At 43.8% G+C, this 22,734-nt stretch overlaps 2 protein-coding genes across 5 annotated transcripts in view; one reads left to right on the forward strand and one right to left on the reverse strand.

Moving 5' to 3' along the window:
• NUFIP1 (NUFIP1, FMR1 interacting protein 1) overlaps window positions 1-8,075 on the reverse strand; it is a 32,638-nt gene extending 24,563 nt beyond the window's left edge. Inside the window, exons 1-5 of the mRNA XM_019529890.1 lie at window positions 7,850-8,075; window positions 6,815-6,903; window positions 6,229-6,333; window positions 3,371-3,433; window positions 2,962-3,038 (exon numbers count right to left, since the gene is read on the reverse strand). Coding sequence (XP_019385435.1) covers window positions 2,962-3,038; window positions 3,371-3,433; window positions 6,229-6,333; window positions 6,815-6,903; window positions 7,850-8,021 — 506 coding nt within the window. The 5' untranslated portion in view covers window positions 8,022-8,075. The remainder of the gene's footprint in view (window positions 1-2,961; window positions 3,039-3,370; window positions 3,434-6,228; window positions 6,334-6,814; window positions 6,904-7,849) is intronic.
• A 95-nt stretch (window positions 8,076-8,170) lies between these two features.
• The window catches only part of GPALPP1 (GPALPP motifs containing 1), a 30,168-nt gene continuing 15,604 nt past the window's right edge, over window positions 8,171-22,734 (forward strand). For 3 of the 4 annotated variants that reach the window (XM_019529893.1, XM_019529892.1, XM_019529891.1), the window contains exons 1-3: window positions 8,171-8,303; window positions 15,306-15,447; window positions 18,561-18,653. In XM_019529893.1, the coding sequence (XP_019385438.1) occupies window positions 8,219-8,303; window positions 15,306-15,447; window positions 18,561-18,653 (320 nt within the window). In that variant the 5' untranslated portion in view covers window positions 8,171-8,218. Of the gene's footprint in view, window positions 8,304-15,305; window positions 15,452-18,560; window positions 18,654-22,734 lie in introns of all 4 variants that reach the window. The other variant, XM_019529894.1, reaches the window with a different exon arrangement.

Below are 22,734 nucleotides of genomic sequence, written 5' to 3' on the forward strand. Positions count from 1 at the left end.
GTGGGAACTGAAGAACTTTACCCCAGGATACTGAAAGAACTGGCAAATGAGATTTCTGAGCCCTTGGCAATAATATTTACAGAGTCACAGGAAACAGGCAAGGGCAATAATTGCATCAAAGATCAAACTTGTTTAGCATGATCTGTTCTTCATAAATCCATGCTGACTACTCGTGATCAGCCTTTCCTCCACCACATGCTTGTAAATGGACTTCAATATAACATGTTCCAGTAACTTCCCAGGTACTGAAGTGAGGCTAACTTGTGTATAATTCCCAAGGTCCTCCTTTTCACAAAAGAGGAAAGCTATGTTAACCCTTTTCCAGTCCTCTGGTACCCATTTCCAATTCCAAACTAACAGTTTTTTCAAAACTGCTTTGCCGCTACTATGAAGAGTTTTAATGACAACAAAAATCTGGAAAAAAAAAGAGGACCCTCAATATGACTACAACATGGTTTTCAAGAATAAGGAATTAGGAGCCCTGTGTACAGGATCTTCTACAGAAAATTTTGCACAAGACTACAACCACAAGCTGGGTTCTGTGGACTAGCCTGGAAAACTCCCACTCAAGTAATGAGCAGGCTTGAATTCTGGTAAGATCTTAGCCCATAGCAACTTGGCTGCAGAAAGTACTGTTAGTTTATTTCTGAATTTATTTGAGAGAGAGGACAAGGTAGGAGACCCAGTTCTCACACAGTGCTTTACAGCATCACCAATAAATCACTCACTCACTCTCATTCTACATTTTTTTAAAATAGCTGTATATACAAATGAGGGCCAAGTCTCAAGGAGAAGAAACCTAAACGATCTTTTACACAGATCAATCAAACATAACCTGTTTTATCTTTGAACAGCTACACAGGTTACATTTGATTGATCCGTGTAAAAGATCGTTTAGGTTTCTTTCTCCTTGAGACTTGGTCCTCATTTGTATGCAGCTTGTAGCTTTGAACAGCTAAACGGGTTAGTAACATCAGGCCGCAATTAGCAGCATCTTTTTATGCAGTTTTGCATTGCACTTCATTTTACAGCTTCCCTGAGAGCATATTAAATCGCAGAAAAGGCTTATACATCAGCAGTGTTTTTACTTCTCTCTCAAGTGTTTTAGATGATTCCAAATAGGGAAAGGGAAACTTTTTTTTTTCCTTCATAGCACAGAGGTATTTAACAGCACACATTCTGAGTCAGAGAGTGCAGATATGCACGCTCACGGTATGACATCTACAACAAGGTTTAGCAAAGACGTTACATCCCGTTATCCAGTCTACTGGAATAAGCTGTGAAATTCTGGAAGATGTCCTATAGCTGCTGTTAACATCCCATTTTAAGATCACAAGACGATAGGACTGGAAGGGACCTCACAAGTTATCTAGTCCAGGCTCCTGCTCACTGCAGCATCATCCCCGATTAAACCACCCAAGCCAAGTGTCTGTCCAACTGCCTCTTGAAAATTTCTAGGGATGGAGATTCCACAACTTCTCTAGGTAGCTTATTTCAATGCTTGACCATCATCATAATAAGGAGGTCCCTCATTTTCAGATTCTTGTAGCTTTACAGTATCCAATGCAAAAAAAACTTTTCAACTTGAGATGGGAGAGCGTTTAAGGCAAGGTGAAATTACAAGAAGACAGACTTCCTGTTTATAACAGATCCTTACATTTCACTCAGTTATTATCCCTGTATAAAGGCTAGTAACTCTGTTGGACTAAAGCATAAATACCAAAAAGGCAGCCAATCTTAATTTGAAAATATCTAGAGGGAGAAACTCACCACTTTCATTGGCAGCTTTTTCTTATATTTAGCTGTGTGCTCCAATGGGAAATTGTGCCCAATTTCTAAATTGAATTTATCTGCCTTTGGCAAAAAAAAAAAAAACATAGGCCCAATGGTGATAGCCCTTCTCCACTAAAGGGAAGCCTATTAGTTTCTAGTAATCTTTGCTCAGGAAGGAGTAAGTAATCAAATCACTTCTTGATGTTCTTTTGATAAACCAGATGATAAACTCTCACTAGTGAATTTGATCTAAATTACCCAAATCTCCTAGATTGTATTCCCATATTTCAGTGAAAGTTTTTCATTCCACTCCATTTTGCTTCTACCTTTTAAAATGAAAACATAAAATGTTTCAAAAGAACCAATTTTGAGTATATATATTATCAGTTGAAAGTATCCTCTCTGACTATACTGAATGCGATCAGGACAAGATCACTGCTCCTTAAGGCAACCATTAACTCCCAGTACCAAAATAACTTCAACTTCTGCCATGGTACTGAGGTCCAGAACAGAGCTACTACTCACTGGTAAATGACAAAACAATCTTTAGATAAATTATTTTTAGACACTAACATTTTACTGCCAGCTGCATGGGGCCTCAGGTATACATCTATAAAACTGAAGCCTCTTCTGATCCCATAACACAACAGGTTTTCAGTTTGGGGGTTTTTTTTGACACTACAAACAAGTACTCAGAGAGTAGCTCATGGAGTTTTCCTATTTGGTGTCTGCAATAGATCACTGGTTCCTCTCTACTGGGCTTTGGTTATATATTAAGCAACATGTACTGAAGATCCTTGGGTTTCAAGCTACCAATAACTATAAAGCAAGCAACGGTGCCCAATAGTAGAACAAGCAGGTACATCATTTTTACCTATTCTACCCTTCCTAAACTGAAATTTTAAAATTCTAAAACAAGCCAATCATCTCATCAAATTTTAGCAGTAATTTATGTCAAATTTCTTCTCATTTCTTTGTACAATGCACGCTCCTGATTCAGGAATTTGACTGACTACTACTTATTCCAGCTTCTAAATTTAACACTTTGAGTGATTTTCAATAAGTGTTGCAAAACTAATTCACCTAAAATCTAAGAACACAAAGAGAAAACTATAAAGATTAAGGGAGAAGTGATGATGGAAGAATGCCATCTTTTGCAATGCAATTAGTTTCTGAAATGCTACTCACTTTTTTCTTTCCTCTCTCCACTTAGCGATCTCCTCTGGAGTATCCAATTTAATTCTTTTAACACCAGGAGCATGCATCTAGGGAGTTAATGGTTTCAGAAGTATTTAAAAAATATGCAAAGAGAACATCTGATTACACAAAAGAAAAAACTGCATCTTTTTCAACCAAGATATCCCTGAGCTTGAATGAAGCTCATTTTCATCACTTATTTTCTAGGACAATACAGGGCAATTCTCATTTTTATTTACATGATTTTCATGTTTAACATGGAACTGAGGGTCAAATTTTAAGGATTCTGTCTTTCCAGAGGCATATAAAAAAAAGCTTAAGACTGAGAGAAAGGAATAGCAGATTCTTCACTGTGGACTTCAACAGGAATTAAAGTTCTGAAGCCGTCTCAGATACCTACATTCTTCCAATGCATCTGAACTAACTTCTCATGCGCACGAAAACTGCAACCCTCTTCTGGGCACTGCAAAATAAGAAAAAGTGTATTTAATATTTGAGTTTGCATTTAATTATATTAGGCAATTCACAAGAGCAAAAGAACTGCTTTTTACTGTGTCAGATATAGCTTCATCTTTCCCAGTGTTTTGTGTCACACAGTGGCAGACAGCAAATGGTTAAAGGGAGAATGAACAGGGTTTTTTCCATTGTTCCCTTCCTACTTGCATCTTCCGTCATTTAAGGACTAGGAAGTTCCAATTCAGAGGCTAAGCCATTAACTCCCATGCTCAATAGCTATTATTCACTTCTCCTAGAATTCATAAAATCCTTTTTTAATCTGGTTAAACTGTCAGCTTGCCACAAAATGTTGTGGCAATGAGTTCCACACTTTAGTTATGCACTGTGTGAAAAAGAACTTATAAGTCAACTACAAATTTCACCGCTGTTCCATACTAATAGAACTAACCATTAATATATCTCAGCCACTATGTAGCCATGTAATACTTTGCATAAAGTAGGACTGTCCAATTGCAGGCTGCATGGGGACCACTAGGGGTTGACCTGCAGCCCCTGGGCGCACAGTCTGGACACTGTACCCACACCACTCTCCTCCTCCTGTTGCTGGGGTCTCTGGGTTCCCCCTTCCCTCTTGCTTCCTGCCTCTGACCTTGGAGGCAGCACAGCATGCAAGGCCAAAGAAGTCAGTGGCAGAGGAGCTTAGGAGCACCTGGCAACCCTGCACAGTACAAGTTTATGGCAACAAAGGGGCACCTGCCATGTAGCAAGGGGCCACAGAGCACAATGCAGGGGATCTGGTGCAGCATTCAAATTCCTGACTCCCTGAAAGTAGGACAGCCCTGGCCAGGAGCACTAAGAGAGAGAACTGTATAAAGTTCCAATTGGTACAGCTTCAAAAAAGTCATTCCTAAACTGACTGAAAGCTATGCACTATATTTACTATTTTATTTTCAAACCACCTTTGCTAAAGTCAGCAAAAAAATGGAAAGTCCTCTCTCTGAAAACAGTTCAACTGTTCCAGACACAGATGAAGATGCTTTTGGTAGGAGGCCTCACTTGTGTTGGGAGACCCATTACCAGGAGCATCTTTCTGTTTTATTGTGTGGTTTGGGTTTTTTTCCATCAAAATAGTGGATTCCTCCCTGCTCATATAACCAGGTTCGTGCTCCACGGGTGACTGGAGCATCCCTTGGTGGTCATGTAACCTATACCCTGCTCCAGCTCCAAGGTGCTTCCCCCTCCTCACTCACACACCACACCTTTGGTGTAACTGTCTCATTGGAAGGGAGGCTGCCTAATGGGTCCTAGAGTAAGCCCCAGTACCTCTAACAGCCAGCAAGTTCCTCCAGGACTCCACTGGTCTCATTCCTGCCCTTGCTGAGCAGGCACTCAGTCCACCCAAGCCCCAGGGCACTTGTAAGCCTTAAGGCCTAATTATGTGGCTCCAACCACCCTTTATACCATGCCCATGCCTTGCATGTGTTTTCTGTCCAATCAGTCTTTCCCCAAGGTAGCACTTGTGCCAGGTAGGGTTTCACCTGGCTCCTCCTGCTCTGGAGTTCCTTCCACTGCAGCCTCCGGGGCCAGACTGCCTGCTCTGATTCAGGCCTAGGTTTATATGGCTGGAAGCCATGCTCCATTTGGTCATGTGGCTCCCTGAGCTGCCACATGTGCTTCCCTAGTAAGCTTGCTGACAAGGCTCCAATGCAGCTCACCGCTCCTGGCCTTGCTGCTGCAGCAGGGCCCATGCTTCCCAAGCAGGATTCTTCCCTGCTAGATTATCACAGAGTAAGCAGCTGTGATAGGCACTCCTAGCCTCTGCCTCTTCCCCTGGCTGCTTATTTTCCTTGCAGCCAGCTCTGGCTGGTACTGCTTTCTCCTTAAGTAACAAGTCTTCTGGCTCTCCATTACACCTCCCCACAGTGTTTTTCAAAACAAAATTCTTTCCATTTGAGGACTGACAGTGCTAATGAACTGATCCATAGCACTCTGTAAGCAAAAGGTACTATTATTATTATTATTATTTCACAAGTGTTATATAACAAAAGGACAGAGAAGAAATCAAATTTCCCCAAAGTTAAACTTAACCCGGAAATGTTTAAAGCATACAAAGCCACTAGCTACACACTATTAAGCTACACGATCTTTTGAACTATTAGGTACAAAGTCTACATTGCCCCTGGTCTTTATTAAGGGAAACTAAATACCTGTTAAAATTCAGATTACAACTCTCAGCGACCAGCAAGGAAGAACTTCACTACAATTTCTTGCTTGAAGTGATAGAAGTAGAGCAAATGCCACCTAAGAATTACTCCTATTGTGGAACTGTTTTCAATAGAAGAACTGTGGGACACTGGATGGAACAACAGGATGGAAAAACTGCATTTAGCTCAGATCTGGAGTAGAAAATCCCCTAATATTTCAGGCAGTTTTCAAACTCAGATATGCTTTCAGCGTCAGGGTCACCAACAGCCAATCCCATGCAACTACAGGCAAAGGCTACAGATTTAACTGAGACCTTACCTCTACCTCTTAATCAAAAAGGATTCTAATTAAGAGTACTAGCACTATATTCCTTTACCTTAACTGGGATCTAAGACAAAGTGCTGATTCCAATGTAAATATTACCAACTGATACCATCCTTGTAGAACATAGATTCCCTCTAGAGATCTTCCGTTTGGACACTGACCATGACAAACTACGCTGTGGTTATAAAACCAAAGGCCAAAATGAAAGAAAAGTCGAAAGAAGGCCAAAAATGTTACTTTAATATAGACTTTCTAAAAATAAACAAACCTAACCTGTGTGTGCTGTGCAATGTGTTCATCATACTTTTCTTCGTTTTTAAAGCCACGATCACATGTATCACAATAATGAGCAAAATCTGGTTCTTTCTTCTTTTTGTTCTGCCAAAAGAGAAAAGGGGACAAGATTAAAGAAACTGATTAAAAATATTGGCTCTTATTTTAAATAAAGCAACATGCAGTGAAGAAAGTATTGAAAATATTTTATATCAATTGGAATTTCAATACTCCAAATGCAGCCTAGTCTGAAAAGTAATTTTAAATCAAACTACCATATTCCATGTCTCTCAGCTTTTAAGTCAAATAGGTTCCATTTACTTTTTTTTTTTTTTTTTAAGCACTAACGCTGCCAACCCATCCCAAGCTTTGAATATCTAGGTAGACTGAAGATGTCAAATAAACCATGAGAAAAAGATTCTTGCAGGAGGCCAGCCCAACTCAACAATAAAAAAAGCACCCCAGGATACTGAATTTAGGCTTATAGACACATCATGGTGTATGCGCCATGCGTTTCAATTGAGAGTACTCTGTACTAAAACTACAGCTGAAGCTGCATGCTCCACATAACAATTATAGTAAGTACCTTCTGTTTGTAGTTTCCACTGCCAGAACGTCTGTCATATGGGGGTGTTTGCTCAGCTTGCCATTCTGAGGCAAAATGGCAGCTCCCACCTTCAACAACATCAGTTACCAAAAAGACAATTAAAAAAAACAATTATAAACTAAAAATGCAATGTGAAAATATACCCTACTTCCACCAGGATTATATTCGAGGGAAGAGGGAATGGAAAAAGAGTGCACAGCCTAAGTTAGTGCTTTTCAACCTTTTTTTTTTTTTATTTGCAGACCCTTAAAAAAAATTTGAGGGGGTGTGGACTGCTTTGAATCGTAAGCATGGGTATTCGCACACTTCTGATTGATCGTAGTCATCTTCTGCAGATCCCTTTCAAATATTGTACAGACTCCCAGGGCTACAGGTTGAAAACCTTTAACCTTAGTTATTGGAGCCAACCTTTCCATAGAACTGCAGAGCAAGTGGATTTGAAGGTATCTCCAGAAGTCAACCCCCCCCCACCTAAGGCAGGATCATCCCCACCTAAAATTTAACCTAAACAAATATGTAAACTAATCTCTTCGAAAAACTACTGCCAACCTTTATGCAACACAAGACATCACACCCTAACCTGCCACAGGTAAAGCAGGGGGGCCGCAGCAGCCAACACCCTACTTCTGTAAAAGGCTGCTAATATGAACTTGAGAGACCCTGGGTAGAGAGGTCCACACCCCACATTAGAGAGCAGGGCAAAACCCCCCACAGCCCGTACCAATCTGACCCTGGGGTAAAATTCCTTCTCTGAGCAGAGAAGCAAGACCCTCCAACCAGGAACCTCGAGATTTAAGCCCCAGCAGAAGCACTAGCACACCCCAGGCATAGGCCTTGCCACCAATCAGCCCAAGCGCTGCTCCAACCCCCTTCCCAACCTGCTCTCTGCCCCTGGCGGGATCAGCCACATCCGTCCCATCCACGGGCCACCCCCGGCCTCTGTAACTGAGGCAGCCGGAGCTCGCAGGAGGGTGTACGGGCAGCGGCTCCAAGTGTCTCAGCACTGCCGCGTACCTGCGGGCGGGCCCTGGTGCTGCTCCCCATAGCCGGGCGCCGGCGGGGGCTGGTACCAGGCGCCGGGCGGCCCGAAGTCGGCGGGCGGCCCCCAGAAGCCAGGATCCCAGGCAGGCGGCGCGCAGAACATGGGGGGTGGCGGCGGCGGCGGATACCAAGCGAACGGGTTCATGTCGGGCACGATCCCTGTCGCTGCCTCCACATGTGCCGCCTCGAAGGCTACCACGTTGCCCGTCACTTCCGGGCCCGCTGTAAACACCACGTTCCCCTCCCTCGTGGCGCAGAGCCGGCCAATGGGCAGCTAGCAACGTCATCGGACGGCGCCGGAAGCGCGGCGGAGTCTTGTTGAGTTGCGCAAGCGCCTCTGCTATGGCCCGGGAGCTGATCGGGCCAGCTTTGCCCCCTGGCTTCCCCCGCTGCCCCGAGGTGGACCCTGACGAGGACTTGACGCAGGGTGAGGAGGGGGAGGCGGCCGGGTGCTGCCCACCAGCCTCTGGGCTTCGCCGCGTTCAGGCCGCTCCCGTCCTCAGAGCGGGGCTCGGCTCTGATTGTGGCACATGTGACTAGGGCAGAGGTTCCTAACCCCCGGGCCGCAGCCCGGTGCAGCGGTTTGGCTGCCGGACTGGGAGTCCAGGAATGACCGGCATACTGCGGAAAGGCATCCAACCGAGTATACAAAAAAGTAGGCTGCCGCTCCGTGGTACACTGGTCACTTTCAGACTGCAGTTTGCTGGTCACGGTTGCTTCTGGGCTGCAGCTTGCTGGTCCGTGATCTAAAAAAGGCTGGGAGCCCCTGAACTAGGGCTCTGCTTGGATCTGCTGCTGGCAGGAAGTGGTGGGGAGGAGAGGCAGAGACATGTCTTGCCTTTCCATTTTGAAAAGTTAGTCACCCTGCATGTGACTGGCTCTGTATCTGTGGTTGGTCTACGTTTGTGGCACGATTCCCCAGTGAATTATGCTAATAACTTTGTGCTATTCATTGGTAAAGCGTGCTGTAAATTTAGACTGTCCACACACGCCGAGCAATTCTCCCACAATAAAAAGGACCCTCCAAAATTAAAAAGAACCTACTGGCTACAAAGTTAGTGCTTGGAAATGTGTTACAGCTCTACAGCTGATTTCCATCCACCTTTCATTTAAACGTGTAGCTAGCTCTTGATGCTGCTGGCTTCTGTTGGAAGTCTTCTTCTTTATGTTGTGTGACTTGCATGTGTGCACCTAGCCGCACAGACACCCCACGTCACCTTGCAAAGCATTTTGAGGCAGCCTAGGGTGGTGTGGGACCTGGCTGCGAATCAATGGATCAGGGGTCCCAGGTGTGTATACATACACCCATGGAGAGAAGCAGGGTGGGTGTAAAGGTTCACTTGCCCCCTCCCCCCCCCTTTGATTTCAACTTCACCGAAACTTTAAAGCCAACTGCCTGTGAAGGTTAGCGACTGCCTGTGAGGGTTAGCGGCCTTTCAGTTCAGGCAGTGATGGGATAGTCAAGTGACTTCATGGCTCATTATCTTCTTCCTGATTCCTACTAATCTCTCTCCATTCCAGGAGTTAAGGATTCTTCCTCCCTTTTATGGTCTTGATCTTCCACTATTCAAGCTATTCTTTCTTCTGCCATTTTGCTGTCTGTTTGCCATTCCTGGTAATACGTCTCTTCCATTTCACAGCCCTACAGACTCTTTTGAGCTCTAGCTAAAAACCTTAACTCAGGTGTGGTCATATTAACTCAGATTTAGAAATGACTGACAGTGAACTATTTGAGGCACTGCCATGACATTCAGAAAGGCTAGATTTTGTTTTGTGAATCTGATAAGACAAGTATGTTGAACTATAGTGACTGCAGGACTAATGACATGATATACTTTATTTGTCTTGTTTGTTTGTTTTTTTTAATTGATATATATACCTAGCACAAATTGATACACATTCCAGTAGTTCGCTCTGATCTTAAACTTAATAATATGGCCTTAGGCACTTAGGATATCAGTAAAGCTTCTAGTTTCTCTTGAACTGGAGAAAATGTCACGTGTGATGATTTTTCATGTATTCTGCACCCCACTTTTCAAAATCCTGGATCCATCCATGCACATCTCCTACCTCAGACCTAAAACTCACTTGCTGCACTGGCAATAGGTTGCTCTGTTGTATGTCAGTATTTATTGCTATGTTCGGCTTGCATAAGGCGATCTTGTCAAATCCTGTGCCATTTATTGGAGAGGCCTGAAATTGTTCTTAGTAGTTTAATTCTATGTCTAGAAATAATTAGCGTATCCCTAAAGAAGAAGAACATTTTTGAAACGCACTGGAAAAGTGTGGGTGGTCTAACAGTAGGGTCCAGCCAGGGTACCAAGGGTGAGCAAGGTATCATCTGCTACCTGTATCTGGGTTGTGGAGCTGCATCATGCAGCCCACAGGGCTCCACACAGGACCTGAAATTTGGCAGCAGGATGAGTGGCGGCAGCATTAATTGCCACAGCTTCATGTTCATCCTGCCAAATTTCTGAACCTCTAGGGGGTCCCTGCAGGCTGGATGATATGGCTTTGCATGCCACATCAGGCCTGCAGACCAGTCTCATACAACTCATCTAGCTGCTGAGCCAAATGAGTTGGACCCTGCTGTTAGACCAAGTGCTGTTTTAGTGGAAAGTATTAATTTGTTGAAACTGAAAATGTTCATGGAAATGTGTTAATTTGAACTATACCTTTTTCAGGAAAGGCATCTCAAGCCCAGGTTACAATTTCTCATCAGAACTGGGGAGAGAGGAGATGGCCCAGAGGTTAGGACGCTCATCTGGGATGTGATCAATCCTGAGTCATGTTTCTTTTTGCCCAAGCGGGTGGACAGACAGTGCATTTACACCAGAGTAATTGGACTTCATCCCAAGTAAAAGTGGAGTAGACGCTCAGCATTCAGCCTTACTCCATGGTAAAGTAACCCTTCAGAAAGGCAGTTTTATCCTGGGGGCCACTGTTTTAACAGAGGCGGCCCTGCTGCTCAGTCTTAGTATGTATGCGTTATATATAAAACTTCATAAGTAAGTAATTGGCATTCTGACAAATAATTAGCATATCAATGTAGCTTTAAAATTCTGTTTGCCTTAAGCTGTGATGAATAGAGGGCATGGAACTGCACAGAATGTGGTTGCTGAAGTGTATCTAGGGTTTAAGTCAAGTGAGGTGTCAGGAGAGGAAGCTGGTTGTTAGTGGAATAGGTGGAGGTGGTGCCCAAGTGGGAGAGGTTGTTGAAGTTTCGTTGGAAGGGGGAAGGTAGAGGAGTTTGGGGTTATTATTGGATTCCTTACCTGCTATATGTGCTGTAGGTACACTAGCTGCATCCTATATTTAATCCAGCAGAGGGAGCTGCAGGAGGAGTGACTGCTCCTGAAAAAACAGCTGCCTGTTCAGCTGGTGCCATAGCAACTTAACGCTGTCAGAAGACACAACTGCCAGCAGTGCCTCCTGTCTGCCTCCAGCTCAGCTTTGTGTGTGCAACTTGGAGATGATCTGTCTTCTTTAGGTTTAAGACTGCTTTACATCAATTAAGCATGATTCCTTTTTTGACCAGTATTTAATCAACACCCTTTGCTGATGTAGGACAGGGTCAGCAACATGCAACCTGCGAGCCAGATCTGGCCTGAGGAGCCACCCATGAAGCTGGATGGCTTTGCATATGCCCACACTGGGGCTGGACAGCTGGAAGATGCACCTGTGTTGCTGACACTTCTCCCTACCTGCCAGTCCTCAGGTACAGGTGAAGCTTCCAGCCAGTGGGAAACTGAGCCAGGGCTGGGAAGCTTCCAGGTGTGCCTGCGCAGCAGCTGGGAGGCAGCAAGATGCAGCATGAGAAAATAGTGTGGATATAGCTTCTGGCTGCTTGGCCCCCAGCTCAGTTTCTTACTGGTTGGAAACCGCATCCTCCCTTCAGCCAGGAAGTGGGGAGAAGTGGTGGCAGGTCTTGTGCTCAAGCGTTGACCTGGGGCCTGTGAGAAGCAGTGGCAGTACAGGGGCAGCTCCCAGCTGCCTGGTCCCAGCCTCACCAAAGCCACTTAGCTTGCAGCAGACTACAGCTCGGTTGTTCTGGCCCACAGTTCATAAAGGATGCCAGCCTTGATTTAAGACATTTTTAAGCAAAGTCAAGTGTCTCTATGCAGGTTTTCAGTTTAAATTAGTTTAAAAACACACTTTCAGTTAAACCGGGGCAAAATTAGATATAGGTAAGACACAATGATCCAGTTGAGATGGACAACAGAGCACCCGTGGGCCTGAGTTCTATTTGTGATGTGTGATATTTGGCAGCTCTGTTACAGATGAGGCCTAAAAGCTGTAGTATAAACGCTATTTAAGGATGCCCTTGGCATGGTGCTTTATATATTCTGGCTGCTGTCTGAGCTGGTGCTGGATTTCTCTTTCCTTTAACCTGATCTAAACAAGTATTCCCTTATGTGTTCTTTCACTTGCTGTGTGGTCTTATGCATGCTTGAACTTGTCTCTTGCTTTTCTTCAGGGACATTTTCATTTCTAGACACTTCTCTTAGCATTCATCTTTGTTAGGAGGGAAATGCCGTACAGAATTGTACCCAATATTGCATTCCATCGAAAGGGTTGACTTGATCCTATGAATTACGAAAATTAAGATAGTAATCTTAATGTCACTGTCCCTGTGAAATAGAATTGCCACTTCATATACACAATTTGTAGCATTACAAATCCATTTTTAAGAAGATAGGACAGAAAATGTTTAATATGCCATATTTCTTCTTTTCTACTCCTGCTTATATTTGACAAATAGTATCAAAAGAGCACTGGGGTTGTGAAGTCAAGCATTCAAAGGTAAGAAGATGTCAGGAATAAGGTTTCACAGGAAATATAATTCTTGCATTTGCTAACTTCTGAGCAACTGGATCAGCAAAATAAATAGCTACAGTTTTTCAATGAACAAGTTCCTTTATTTTTTCTTAAGCAAACTGAAAAAGCAGAAAATTGATCATGCGTTGTCCTATTGACACCCACATGGGTTTATCAACAAGGACAGAACCTGGATATATGTAGAGAGAGTGATTGAGATTTTTACATATATATATATATATAAAAGTCAAAAGTGGTCCATCCATTCTTTTAAGCTGATCAAAGTTGATAGCATGTATCAGGGCTGTTTGGCTTCTGAGTGGCCTAGGGATGTCCTCCTCCACCACCACCACCACCCCCCCTGGATGGCCACCCTCCCCACTATATATGTAGCACTGTGCAGCAGGCACTCCCTGCTGCATTCCATATGCTGCATTGTAAAGCAGGGCCCCATCCTGCTGTGCCATGAACACCCCCAGTTTCCCTTCAGCCACCTGGGCACAGGCTTATGTGAACCATACCGTACTACCTCCCCACTCTGCCCACTGGGCAGTAGAAGGGGAGCCTGGAAACTCCAGCTGGAGCAGCGCAGGGAGCATTTCCTGGGGGCCACAAGTTAACCCCTCTAGGGCCAAATGTGACCTGGAGGCCACCAGTTGGACAACCTTGGCATGTATGACAGCAGTTCATACATTACATATTGATCCTTGGCCCCTTTCCTCTCTTGTTCCAGACTAAGTTCTTTCATATGTTTTCTCTCTCCTTTTGTCAGCCTGAACGTAAATTGCCTGATACTGAAGGGGATTCATGGATCTGTTTGTCATTTCTTTCTCTTCTCTGCAGGAAGCTGAAATTAATGGCAGACCATCAGGTGCTTTTCAGATTGTATGGTCTTGTTTTGTGTGTTAAATTATGTGAAAATAATATGAGTTGTCTCATGCTCCCTTTAATCTTCTTCATTCCCATCTAAGTCCTGTCTACTAAAAATCGAATTTCTAGATGTAGCTAGTTTATTTTGCATAGTTGAAAAGGTCACCACTCCTTAACTGTGGATGTAATTGCCCCTTAGCCTTCATTTATATTCTTTCATTACATCTGATCTTTTCTTCTAATTCTGCTGCTGTGGTAAAAGTTCGCTGTACCTCTTTCCAATCAAATAACTTCCCCTTCCTGCCAGCAATAGAATCAGAGCTTGAAATTTAAAAGACACTATGGGCGTGTGAGATTTGATTTTTTTTTTAATTAGAAAAAAGGAGGAGTCTTGTGATATCAACTTTTATTTTAGACCGTAATTCAACAAAACACTTAAAGCATATGTTTAAACCCATCTTTTGTCAGAAAACTATTTACGCCTGGACTTGCATCATTTGCCGTATCAGGACCTTAACCAAAGCAGAGTGGAAAGTATGTTGCAGGGGTGTCAAACCCATCTAGCCCTGCTAGCCAGATGAGGGGCACAGGGCAGGTCTGCAGGCTGGACCAGGCCCACAGACTGGCCTTGTGTTGGATTCAGCCCACAGGGCTGATCTAACTCTGCAAGCAGCATGTGCCCTGGACCAGCCACAATGTGATAGCTTTGCTAGCAATGTGGTGTTTGTAGCATGCACGCCAGCTTTTGCCCTGCATGCTTTATGCAGTATATGCCAGCTCTACACATGGCACACCACATTTGGGACCAGTCTGGGGCACACACTAGATACAGCACTGGTCTGGGGTATGTGCTGCATGTAGTACCCACATTGGACCAGCCTGCACACTGGATCTGGCCTGTGGGGCTGGTCTGTGATCCTGATCTAGACCAGCCCCAGATCCAGTGTGAAGGGCTTCTCTGGTGTAGGTGCCGCTTATAGCACATGCCCAAGACTGATATTACATATGGTGCACAGCACCAGTCCAGTTCATGGTCTGCATATGATGCCCATACCGGACCAGCTGTGCATCCTGGATCCCAGCACGGGGGCCCATCTGTGGCCCCGCTCCAGAGTGGCCGCAGATCCAGCATGCAAGCCTGCTTCAACATGCATCCCAGACCAGCCTTGTTCAGCATGTGCCAGATGGGTTCTGCATACCACATGCCCCAGCCTCAGCCAGGGCATACAGCAGGCAGCACTGTGGGTCAGGCAGTGTGGTTGTGCAGGCCAGGTCTTGGTCCCCTGGTATATTGCATTAACTTGTGGACTCCTGATTTGCACATAGACAAATAATGTTACTCTTCTGTGGTCAAAGTCTCAAGTGCTTTTACATCTTGGTTGCAAATACTGCTTTAACATTTATACAGCATAAAATAGCAGTATTGCTGTCAGACAAATGCTATGGTTTTTGCTCTCTAGTGCCAGAAGATAAGCAATGTACTTACCCTTTCTTTTTTTCTCAGTTTTTCTGCTGAAGTTAGTCACTGCATTGTAGCAGCAGGGTGAATGCTATTTAATTACTGATATACCATGTGTTTTTATTTCTTTGTTGTTTAAACATTTCCTTTTACTTGTAGTATAGAAAAAAGACTTTGTGACTAGAGTGCAATCCAACCACATGTGTGTTTTGAGGATAACAAGTTTAATGCACGTCATCTGAAGTGTTTAATAAAATAACCACAATAATTCTTGCTGTTTAGTTGCAGGACCTGCATTGCCTCCAGGCTACAAAAGCAGCTGCAGCTCAGAAACGTCTAACAGTGATGAAGACCCAGAGTTTCTTCCTTTGCTCAGGGAGACGGATAGAGATTCTGAAGAGCCAGACACCGATCCAGCACCCAAGTCAGTCTGTTTGTTTATCATTCACAAATGTATGTGGTCAGACTAAGCAGAAACTGGACTGCTCAATAGGATGAACTGGTGGAATAGCACAGGTGCAGAATCTGGGAAAAAGGACTAAATTATTCAACTAAGTGAAATAGAAGTCAGCCTCAAGATAAAATTTCCTGGCAGTCATCACTTCTCCCGGTTGTCTGCTTGAGCTGTGCATAAGTTTATTGCACTTGGATCTGGAATTTATGTTGTGAAGTCACTTAACATTTAGAGTACATTTTTCATTTGCTGAAATACACTGGAGACATGCATGCTTGGTCCATTATTAGAAATCTGAAAATTAGTATTCAGTGAATTCATCTTCCAGAGTACTTTAGTTCATGTCAGCATTCAAAAAATTCACAGAAGATAAGTTGTATGGCTACTATCAGAGCAGCTATGAAGGGTTTATTCATGGAAATACTAAATTATGGGTTTGGGTAGACTCCGTCTTTGCTAGCAATGAGACGTCTTTCATATTTTTTTCCCACTTGAATGGGCTGGAATTCTGAGAGAGCTGTCTTCTAATATACATGTTTATTAAGAAGCCCGGGGACTAGGAATGTAAATGTGAAGCTAAAGAATTATGCCAGAATGTTCACGTTTGCATATCTGAAGTTAGGCTCCTAAATCCCATAGTCTCTTGGGGGCTTTATATTAAAATCCTGATTTTTGTCACAGGGGCTAGATGGTGCTTGTCAGGGATCATGTGCAGGAGGGGCCCAAAGTGAATAATCCTTTGGATCCTCTTGGACATAACATGGCTACCTGTGATTGCAGGGAACTAGACACTGACCCAGCTGGTCCCTTGTAACCCTGTGTTCGCAATCACTATTTTGACATTTAGACAAAAGTCACCCAGTCTTCAGAAATGCTGAACACCCACAATTCGTACTGATATCACTTATAGCTAGAGGTGTTTAGCATGTTAGAAAATTGAGGCACTTCTTCAGGCATTCAGATTTGAAAACGTTAGCTTTATGTGTGTGTGTGTAACAGTGGGGTATACTGCACTTGTTTTTGGAACAGGACCATGGTGCCAAAATACAAGAACATTCAGATACTAGATCAAAACTAAGTTTTCGGTGCATGCATGGGGAAAATTACAAGAGGTGCACCAATAGAGATTTTGAGATCCAGTACCAATAGCCCATTTTTAAGGAGGCATATTGGCCAATACTGATCCGATTTCTGATACCGCTGCATGCAGCTGGTAAGTCTGTTGTGTTGGAAGGAGGGGGGGAGGGGCATGGAGGGAGGGCAGATCAAGGCCCCTGCAGTGAGGGAGGGAGTGGGGCACAGGCTGGGGGAGGGCGTGGGACAGAGCCACAGCTCATCTGGGGCGCATGGGGTAGAGGGAGGCTCCCGCTGCTGCTTGTACCCAAGGAGGGTAGGTGGGGGCATGTGACCCCAAATCTGTGCGAGGCGTGGGCAGGATGGGCTGCAGCTGTGGGCTGAGGCCAGAGCTGTGCAGGGCTCTTCTTAGCAGGAGGCGGGGCCAGGCTGTGCTCAGGGCAGGTTGTGGCAGCTCAGGGAGGAGGGCTACAGGGGGGCTGCAGCCACCCCACATTTCACCATAGTCCTGCTCTGCCTCCCAGCACTGGCACCACAGCCTGCCCAGAGCACAGCCCCAGTCCAACACTCCACCAGACGCACATGCCAGGAAGAGCCCTGTGTAGCCCCCACCTTAGCCAGCAGCTGCAGCCCACCTTGCCTGCACCCTGCACAGATCCAGGGGCACATGTCGTCTCATCCCCCACCCCCCACCCCAGTGCCCTCCTGGGGTGTGTGCAGTAGTGGGAGCCACAGCACCACAACCCCGCCACCCCCTACCTGCGCTCCCAGAAGAGCCACAGCTATGTCCCGCACCCCGCCCTGCCCCAGCTGGGCAGCACCTGCCCCAGCCCCTGCTCCACTTCCTCCCTCACAGCTGGGGGCGTTGATCTTTCATCCCCCACCCCATGTCTCTTCTGTCCCCCCTCCTCTTTCCCCCACGAGAGACTTACCAGCTGCACACAGCTCTCCAAGCTGCTGGGTTGTGCTCCTTGCTGCCTGCATGCTGTGCAACAGCTACACACATGCACAGGCATTTATCAGCCAAACTATCGGTTACATCAGGCCAGTTTCTGATGCAATCAATTTTTTTTATATTGGTACCGATCCAGTATCGGACCGATAGATCAGTGCATCTCTAAAAAAAAAAAATTACCTTAGTAATGACGAGAACAATTAGTCTTCAATGCCCAGTATGTACTTGGGACCTGGTGCAACTCAGATTGAAGTCAGTTAGAGCAGTACGAGGGTGCAGTCTACAGTTGTAATGCCATCTGTGGGCATATTCTAAATGTTTAAGGTGATCATAATCATCAGGGAGAACTTGACCCTTTTTAGACTCTTAACTGTTTAGCTTAGGGAATTTTAATACGCCTATCTTAATGATTCCTACTGTAGTCAGTGGAAAGATTCCTGGGTATGAGCAAGATTTGTTTAATTATTTGACTTAAATAATGAAAAAGAATTGTTTAGCAGCTCTCAGGCAACAGCACATAATGTAGTTAAATGAGAATATTAAAATATGCAAAGCTGAGCGTACATAATTCTTTTTACAGGGTCAGAGCCTTAGAGGATGCTATACTCTTCACTCTCAATGAGCATTGAAACAAACATTATTCATGTTTCCCCCCCCCCATGCTTTATTCATCATTCTTTTAGCCCTGGTCAAATTTGATTTGGAAAAGTACAAGTCAAAATGTGTAGCTTGATAGCAAAAATATGGGAAGAAATGTGCACATAAAATGGCATTTCAGCATGTTACTAGTGGTCTTTTTCTTTCCACCAGTAATACTGATGTTGTTTGGTTTGTTTTTTAGAAGTCAGAGTAGTTTAAGAGTATGGCTCCTGCTAGCAAATTTTTAATTGCTCCATAGTATTTCAGATCCTTATGCTCTGTTTCCATAGGAACAGCAAGATATTTAGTACACAAGACTTTCTGAAATCATTTTATGTTGTTTTTTGCCTTTTAAAATGTAGATAATTGCCATCTATTTCACGGTAATTATTAAGCTAAATCACTGTATTTGCAGAAAACCAAAGAGAGTGCAGAAAGATGACAGTGATGGCTTTTTTGGACCTGTTCTTCCTCCTGGATTTAAAAAAGAGGATGATTCTCCAGAGAGGTAATTAAAGTGGAATAATATTCTGGCTCCTCTCCTTAAAACATAATTATTTTAGATAAAATATTTTGTGGCTCTATTACTGAACATTTCAGCTGTACACCTGAGAGTTATGTGATTAGACTCCTTCCTTCCCATCGTTCAGAACAACAGCAGTGTTCCTTTGAAATGAAGTACAAGAGTCCCCTAGTACCCTATGGAAAGTTGGAAAGAAAAGGAAAATATGACAACTGTATGATCATATTTTGAATTTCAAATTTCTTTCATCTCAGATTAATTTTGAAAAGAGTGTGCATTCAAAATATTAATTGCTGTATATTTATGGGTTTGTTTATGCTTATTGTCTAATATCATAGTGGTCTTTTCAAGCCCACATTGCAGTGAACTCTTCAGGTACAGAAGACCACCTGGATCTGTTACTGGACTAGTTATTCTGTTGGTGCATTGTGATGACTGATTTTTTTCCATACCAACATGTAAACAGGGTTAAATGTATTTGTTAAAATACATTGTTTTTAGCCTCTTTGTCAAAAACAAAGCCCATTCAGGCACACACGATTACAAAATACTTGTTGAAGAAAGCTAGTTCTTAATTTTGTATTCAGGATTTGTGGACTGTATCTGACAGCCCTGTACTTCTTGCATCGATTTCTACACTTAATAGCGTAATACAAAACGCTATTCTGTACTCAGTCGCTACTTTTAAGATGACATTCATAGATTCCACTGTAACTTGCATTGGTCTTGTAGATTTGCATTTTTTCATCTTTTCTTTTTTCTTCCCTAGGTGCAATAAGAATCAGTAGATAAAATGAGCCAATGTATACCTGTCATTTCTAGGAAGATGAGCCCATATTTTGCTAAACAGTTCTGGGTATTGCTTTATCAGCTGCAATAAGTTCTGTAATTGAATATGTGTTGAGTTGAATAGTGAAAATTCCTAGGTGTTAAGACATAAGATATTTTCTTATCTGGATTTAAATCTATAACGCAGTAAAGTTGTCTTCACGTGTGCAGTTTAAAAGAAGTAAGATAAATAGTTGAGTGACAACAATGGCTTATCTGTGCAATTAGGTCAATATAACAGACAGCATGTCAGCACTTATTTCCTTTAGAAAGGCCACTACCTTCTTGCCTCCTGAATTTTTGTTCAAAAAGCCTTTCTGCTGTGATCTCAGATAAATCAGGCAAGCCTCTGTAGGTGGGTTGGGTAGCAATCAGAGGAAAGTGGGTTTTATTTATAATTTTCTAAACTCTTTTTGGGTTTTATAAAACCATCATTTAGATAACCTATAGATCTGTTGCCCTTTCCACAGGAGTAACTAGGAATTTTGGCACTGTTGGCGGGAAGGTTGGGAGGTGCTGAGTGACCAGGAGTCTTGCATCCCCATAAATAGGCTACCACTGCCACGGTATGGGCTGAGTTCAGTGGGAGCAGCCATTCTGGTGCCCCCTCTAAATCAGCACCCAGAGCTGAAGCCCCACTTATCCACACCTAGTTACGCTACTGGCCCTCCTCCCAGATTTAGTTTGTCAAAGTCATTTTTATTTGTACAGGATCCAGCGTGTTTGGCTCCTTGAATAGTATCACAGTAATAAATATCTGAAAAAGGAAAGATTATATGTACAAAAAATCTTTAGCTATATAAATAGACAAGCATAAGTTACAACAATGGATCTTGAGAGCTTTATCAGGATTAGGATCACAGCAAGGAGAAGGGAATCATTTAAAGGTGAACAAGATCACTAAAAGATGCATACAATTTAAGAATGCTGGTTTTTTCCACAGAGGTTTTACTTCTGTTTACTTGTTTACTTCTGATTTTTCAAGTTAAAGCAAGCACAGTTAAAGCTAACTTGTATTAACTGAATATACAGGACAAGACTCTGCCTCATCCTGTGCACTGACTTCCTTCCCTGCAGTAGTATGTCATACCACCACATTCAGTATACATTGAGAAAGCAGGATTTACAGAGCTATTCAACTCATGCAAGTGCAGGACAGGGTAGGAAGGGTAATGAGGGGGCTTATCTTTCTTCCACCCCTAAATGCACGTAACAGTCTAATTACACTGGTATATTGGAGATAGACCCACTGTTGTTTAATCAGTCACCAGTAGAGTACTAGGGAGAATTTTTGGGTATGCCTGTGATAGAATCACTATCCCAACAGTAGTAGCCTCCAACATAACACATTGTGCTGATCTAGCTGGGTTGTCCCTTAAACCAGAGATAGGGTAGCTGCCTCACATGGCATTTCAGCTTGGCTCATTAGCGTTGTCACTTAGCGGTACTAATTAGCCCACCTCCAAGCTAACTAGCCCACTTGTGCAGATGTATGCTGCTTCTCACTTCTTACAAAGCAGCCTGCACAAAGTAGGGACACTCCAGATGGTTATTTTACCATATCAGCGATATCAGCCTTTTACACTCCCATTTGTAGTTACCATCCTGGGCTAGTCCGTAGGCATACAGCTATACCCTCCTTGCCCATGCAGGGTCAGCTGATAGCAGATTGCAAACTGACAGCCAAGCCCATGATTATTGAAATGAATGCTGGCATCTTTATTTCAAAGTACAGGTATCAAGAATATATTGCTTATGCGCTCTTATGTATTTGCTGATTTAGAGCATCTTTGTTTCTCAAACCTGTCTCTACCAAACTTCTCAAAACATAAATTCTTTAATGAGAACAGCAGATATGACAATATGCAGCTTGTTAAAAAATCTAATTTTTAAGTATTTGTGTAGCTATAAAGAATTTTCTGAAGTGTCCAACAGGTAATTACTTTCCAGAAATGCTGTAAAAACTAGGTTAAATATTCACATTGTGCTTAAGAAAAAATATGAGCTATTTTACCCCCAAATCTATGCACTTTGAAGGAGGTAAGCATTAATAATATAAGACAGGGAAAGAGTGTATTTTTCCACTGTAACATCAGCCGAGGCCTGAAAAATCCAGTGGACACTAGGGCTACATACAAGTTTGAGAAGCCATACAAACATTCACTGAATTTCTCCCAGGTGAAAAATGCCTCTTCCAGGAGAAGATCTTAATTTTCTAAATCTAAATTTTCAGATGTTCTCTCAAAAAAAAAAAAATGCTGACCCATCCCCTTATGGTCTAGTCCAGGAGGGGAGGGGAGCAGCAACAGTTGCTCCTTTGACTCTTTCCCAAACCAGGGGAAAATAGGTTGGAAGCTTTGCCCTGTGGCTCCCATCCTGAACTGGCTCAGGAAGAGGCAGAAGGGTGGGGAACTGCTTTACCAGCTCTCTTTGTCTTCCCCTTATCCTCTGCTGCCTAGCTGTGCAGCAGAGCAAGGGATTGCAGTGCCCTGGGGACCAGGACAAGGGAAGCTTCCCTGGCCTGGTTCCTGGTCCCCAGGGCTTTAAATGCAGAATTTAAGGGACAGAATTTAATTCCTGGGGGCTGGAAACCAGGGTAGGTAAGATACGGCCACCCTCTCCTAAGACTGGAGTCGCCTGTGTGAAGAATGAGTGGGGAGTTTTCTCTGCTGCTCAGTCTGAGTGCAGTGGGCAGTGCTGCAAGACTCCTACCTGCTTCTCATGCTGGAGTCCCTGGTGTGAGAAGTGGCCAGGGGCTTCGACCTGCTACTCCAGTCCCCCACTCTTCATGTGGGACTGCTCTGGAAGGGTCCGCTCTGAAAGGAGCAACAGGCAATGTGCTTTGCCTCTTCCCCAGGCCAGGGATTGCCTGGTCTGGACAACAGGTTGGGGTCTTTGTCCCCTGTTACTGCACCCCACCCCACCAGGGCCTACTCCAGACCTATAAAACTGGAAAGAATGGGGTGGCCTCTGCTCCCCACATGTTCCCCAGACCAGTCCCTAGTCTGGGGAAGGCAAGGGAGAGGGGGCAGTTGAACACCTATATTGTTCCGTCTCCTGCAACGATTTCCAGCAGTGGAAATTTCTCAAAAATTTCCACTGCTAGAAATGAATGCCTGTATGCAGCTCATAAGACTTTTGCAGGCAGATCCAGGGTTTTAATTGCATCATATTTGTAGGAAATGATCTTTCATTTAAAAACTGGTTTCCTGCCCTTTTGTATCTGAAATTTTCTACC

The sequence above is a fragment of the Crocodylus porosus genome, unplaced genomic scaffold, assembly GCF_001723895.1.
Source record: "Crocodylus porosus isolate Cpor-Errol unplaced genomic scaffold, CroPor_comp1, whole genome shotgun sequence".
Taxonomy (NCBI): Eukaryota; Metazoa; Chordata; order Crocodylia; family Crocodylidae; genus Crocodylus; species Crocodylus porosus.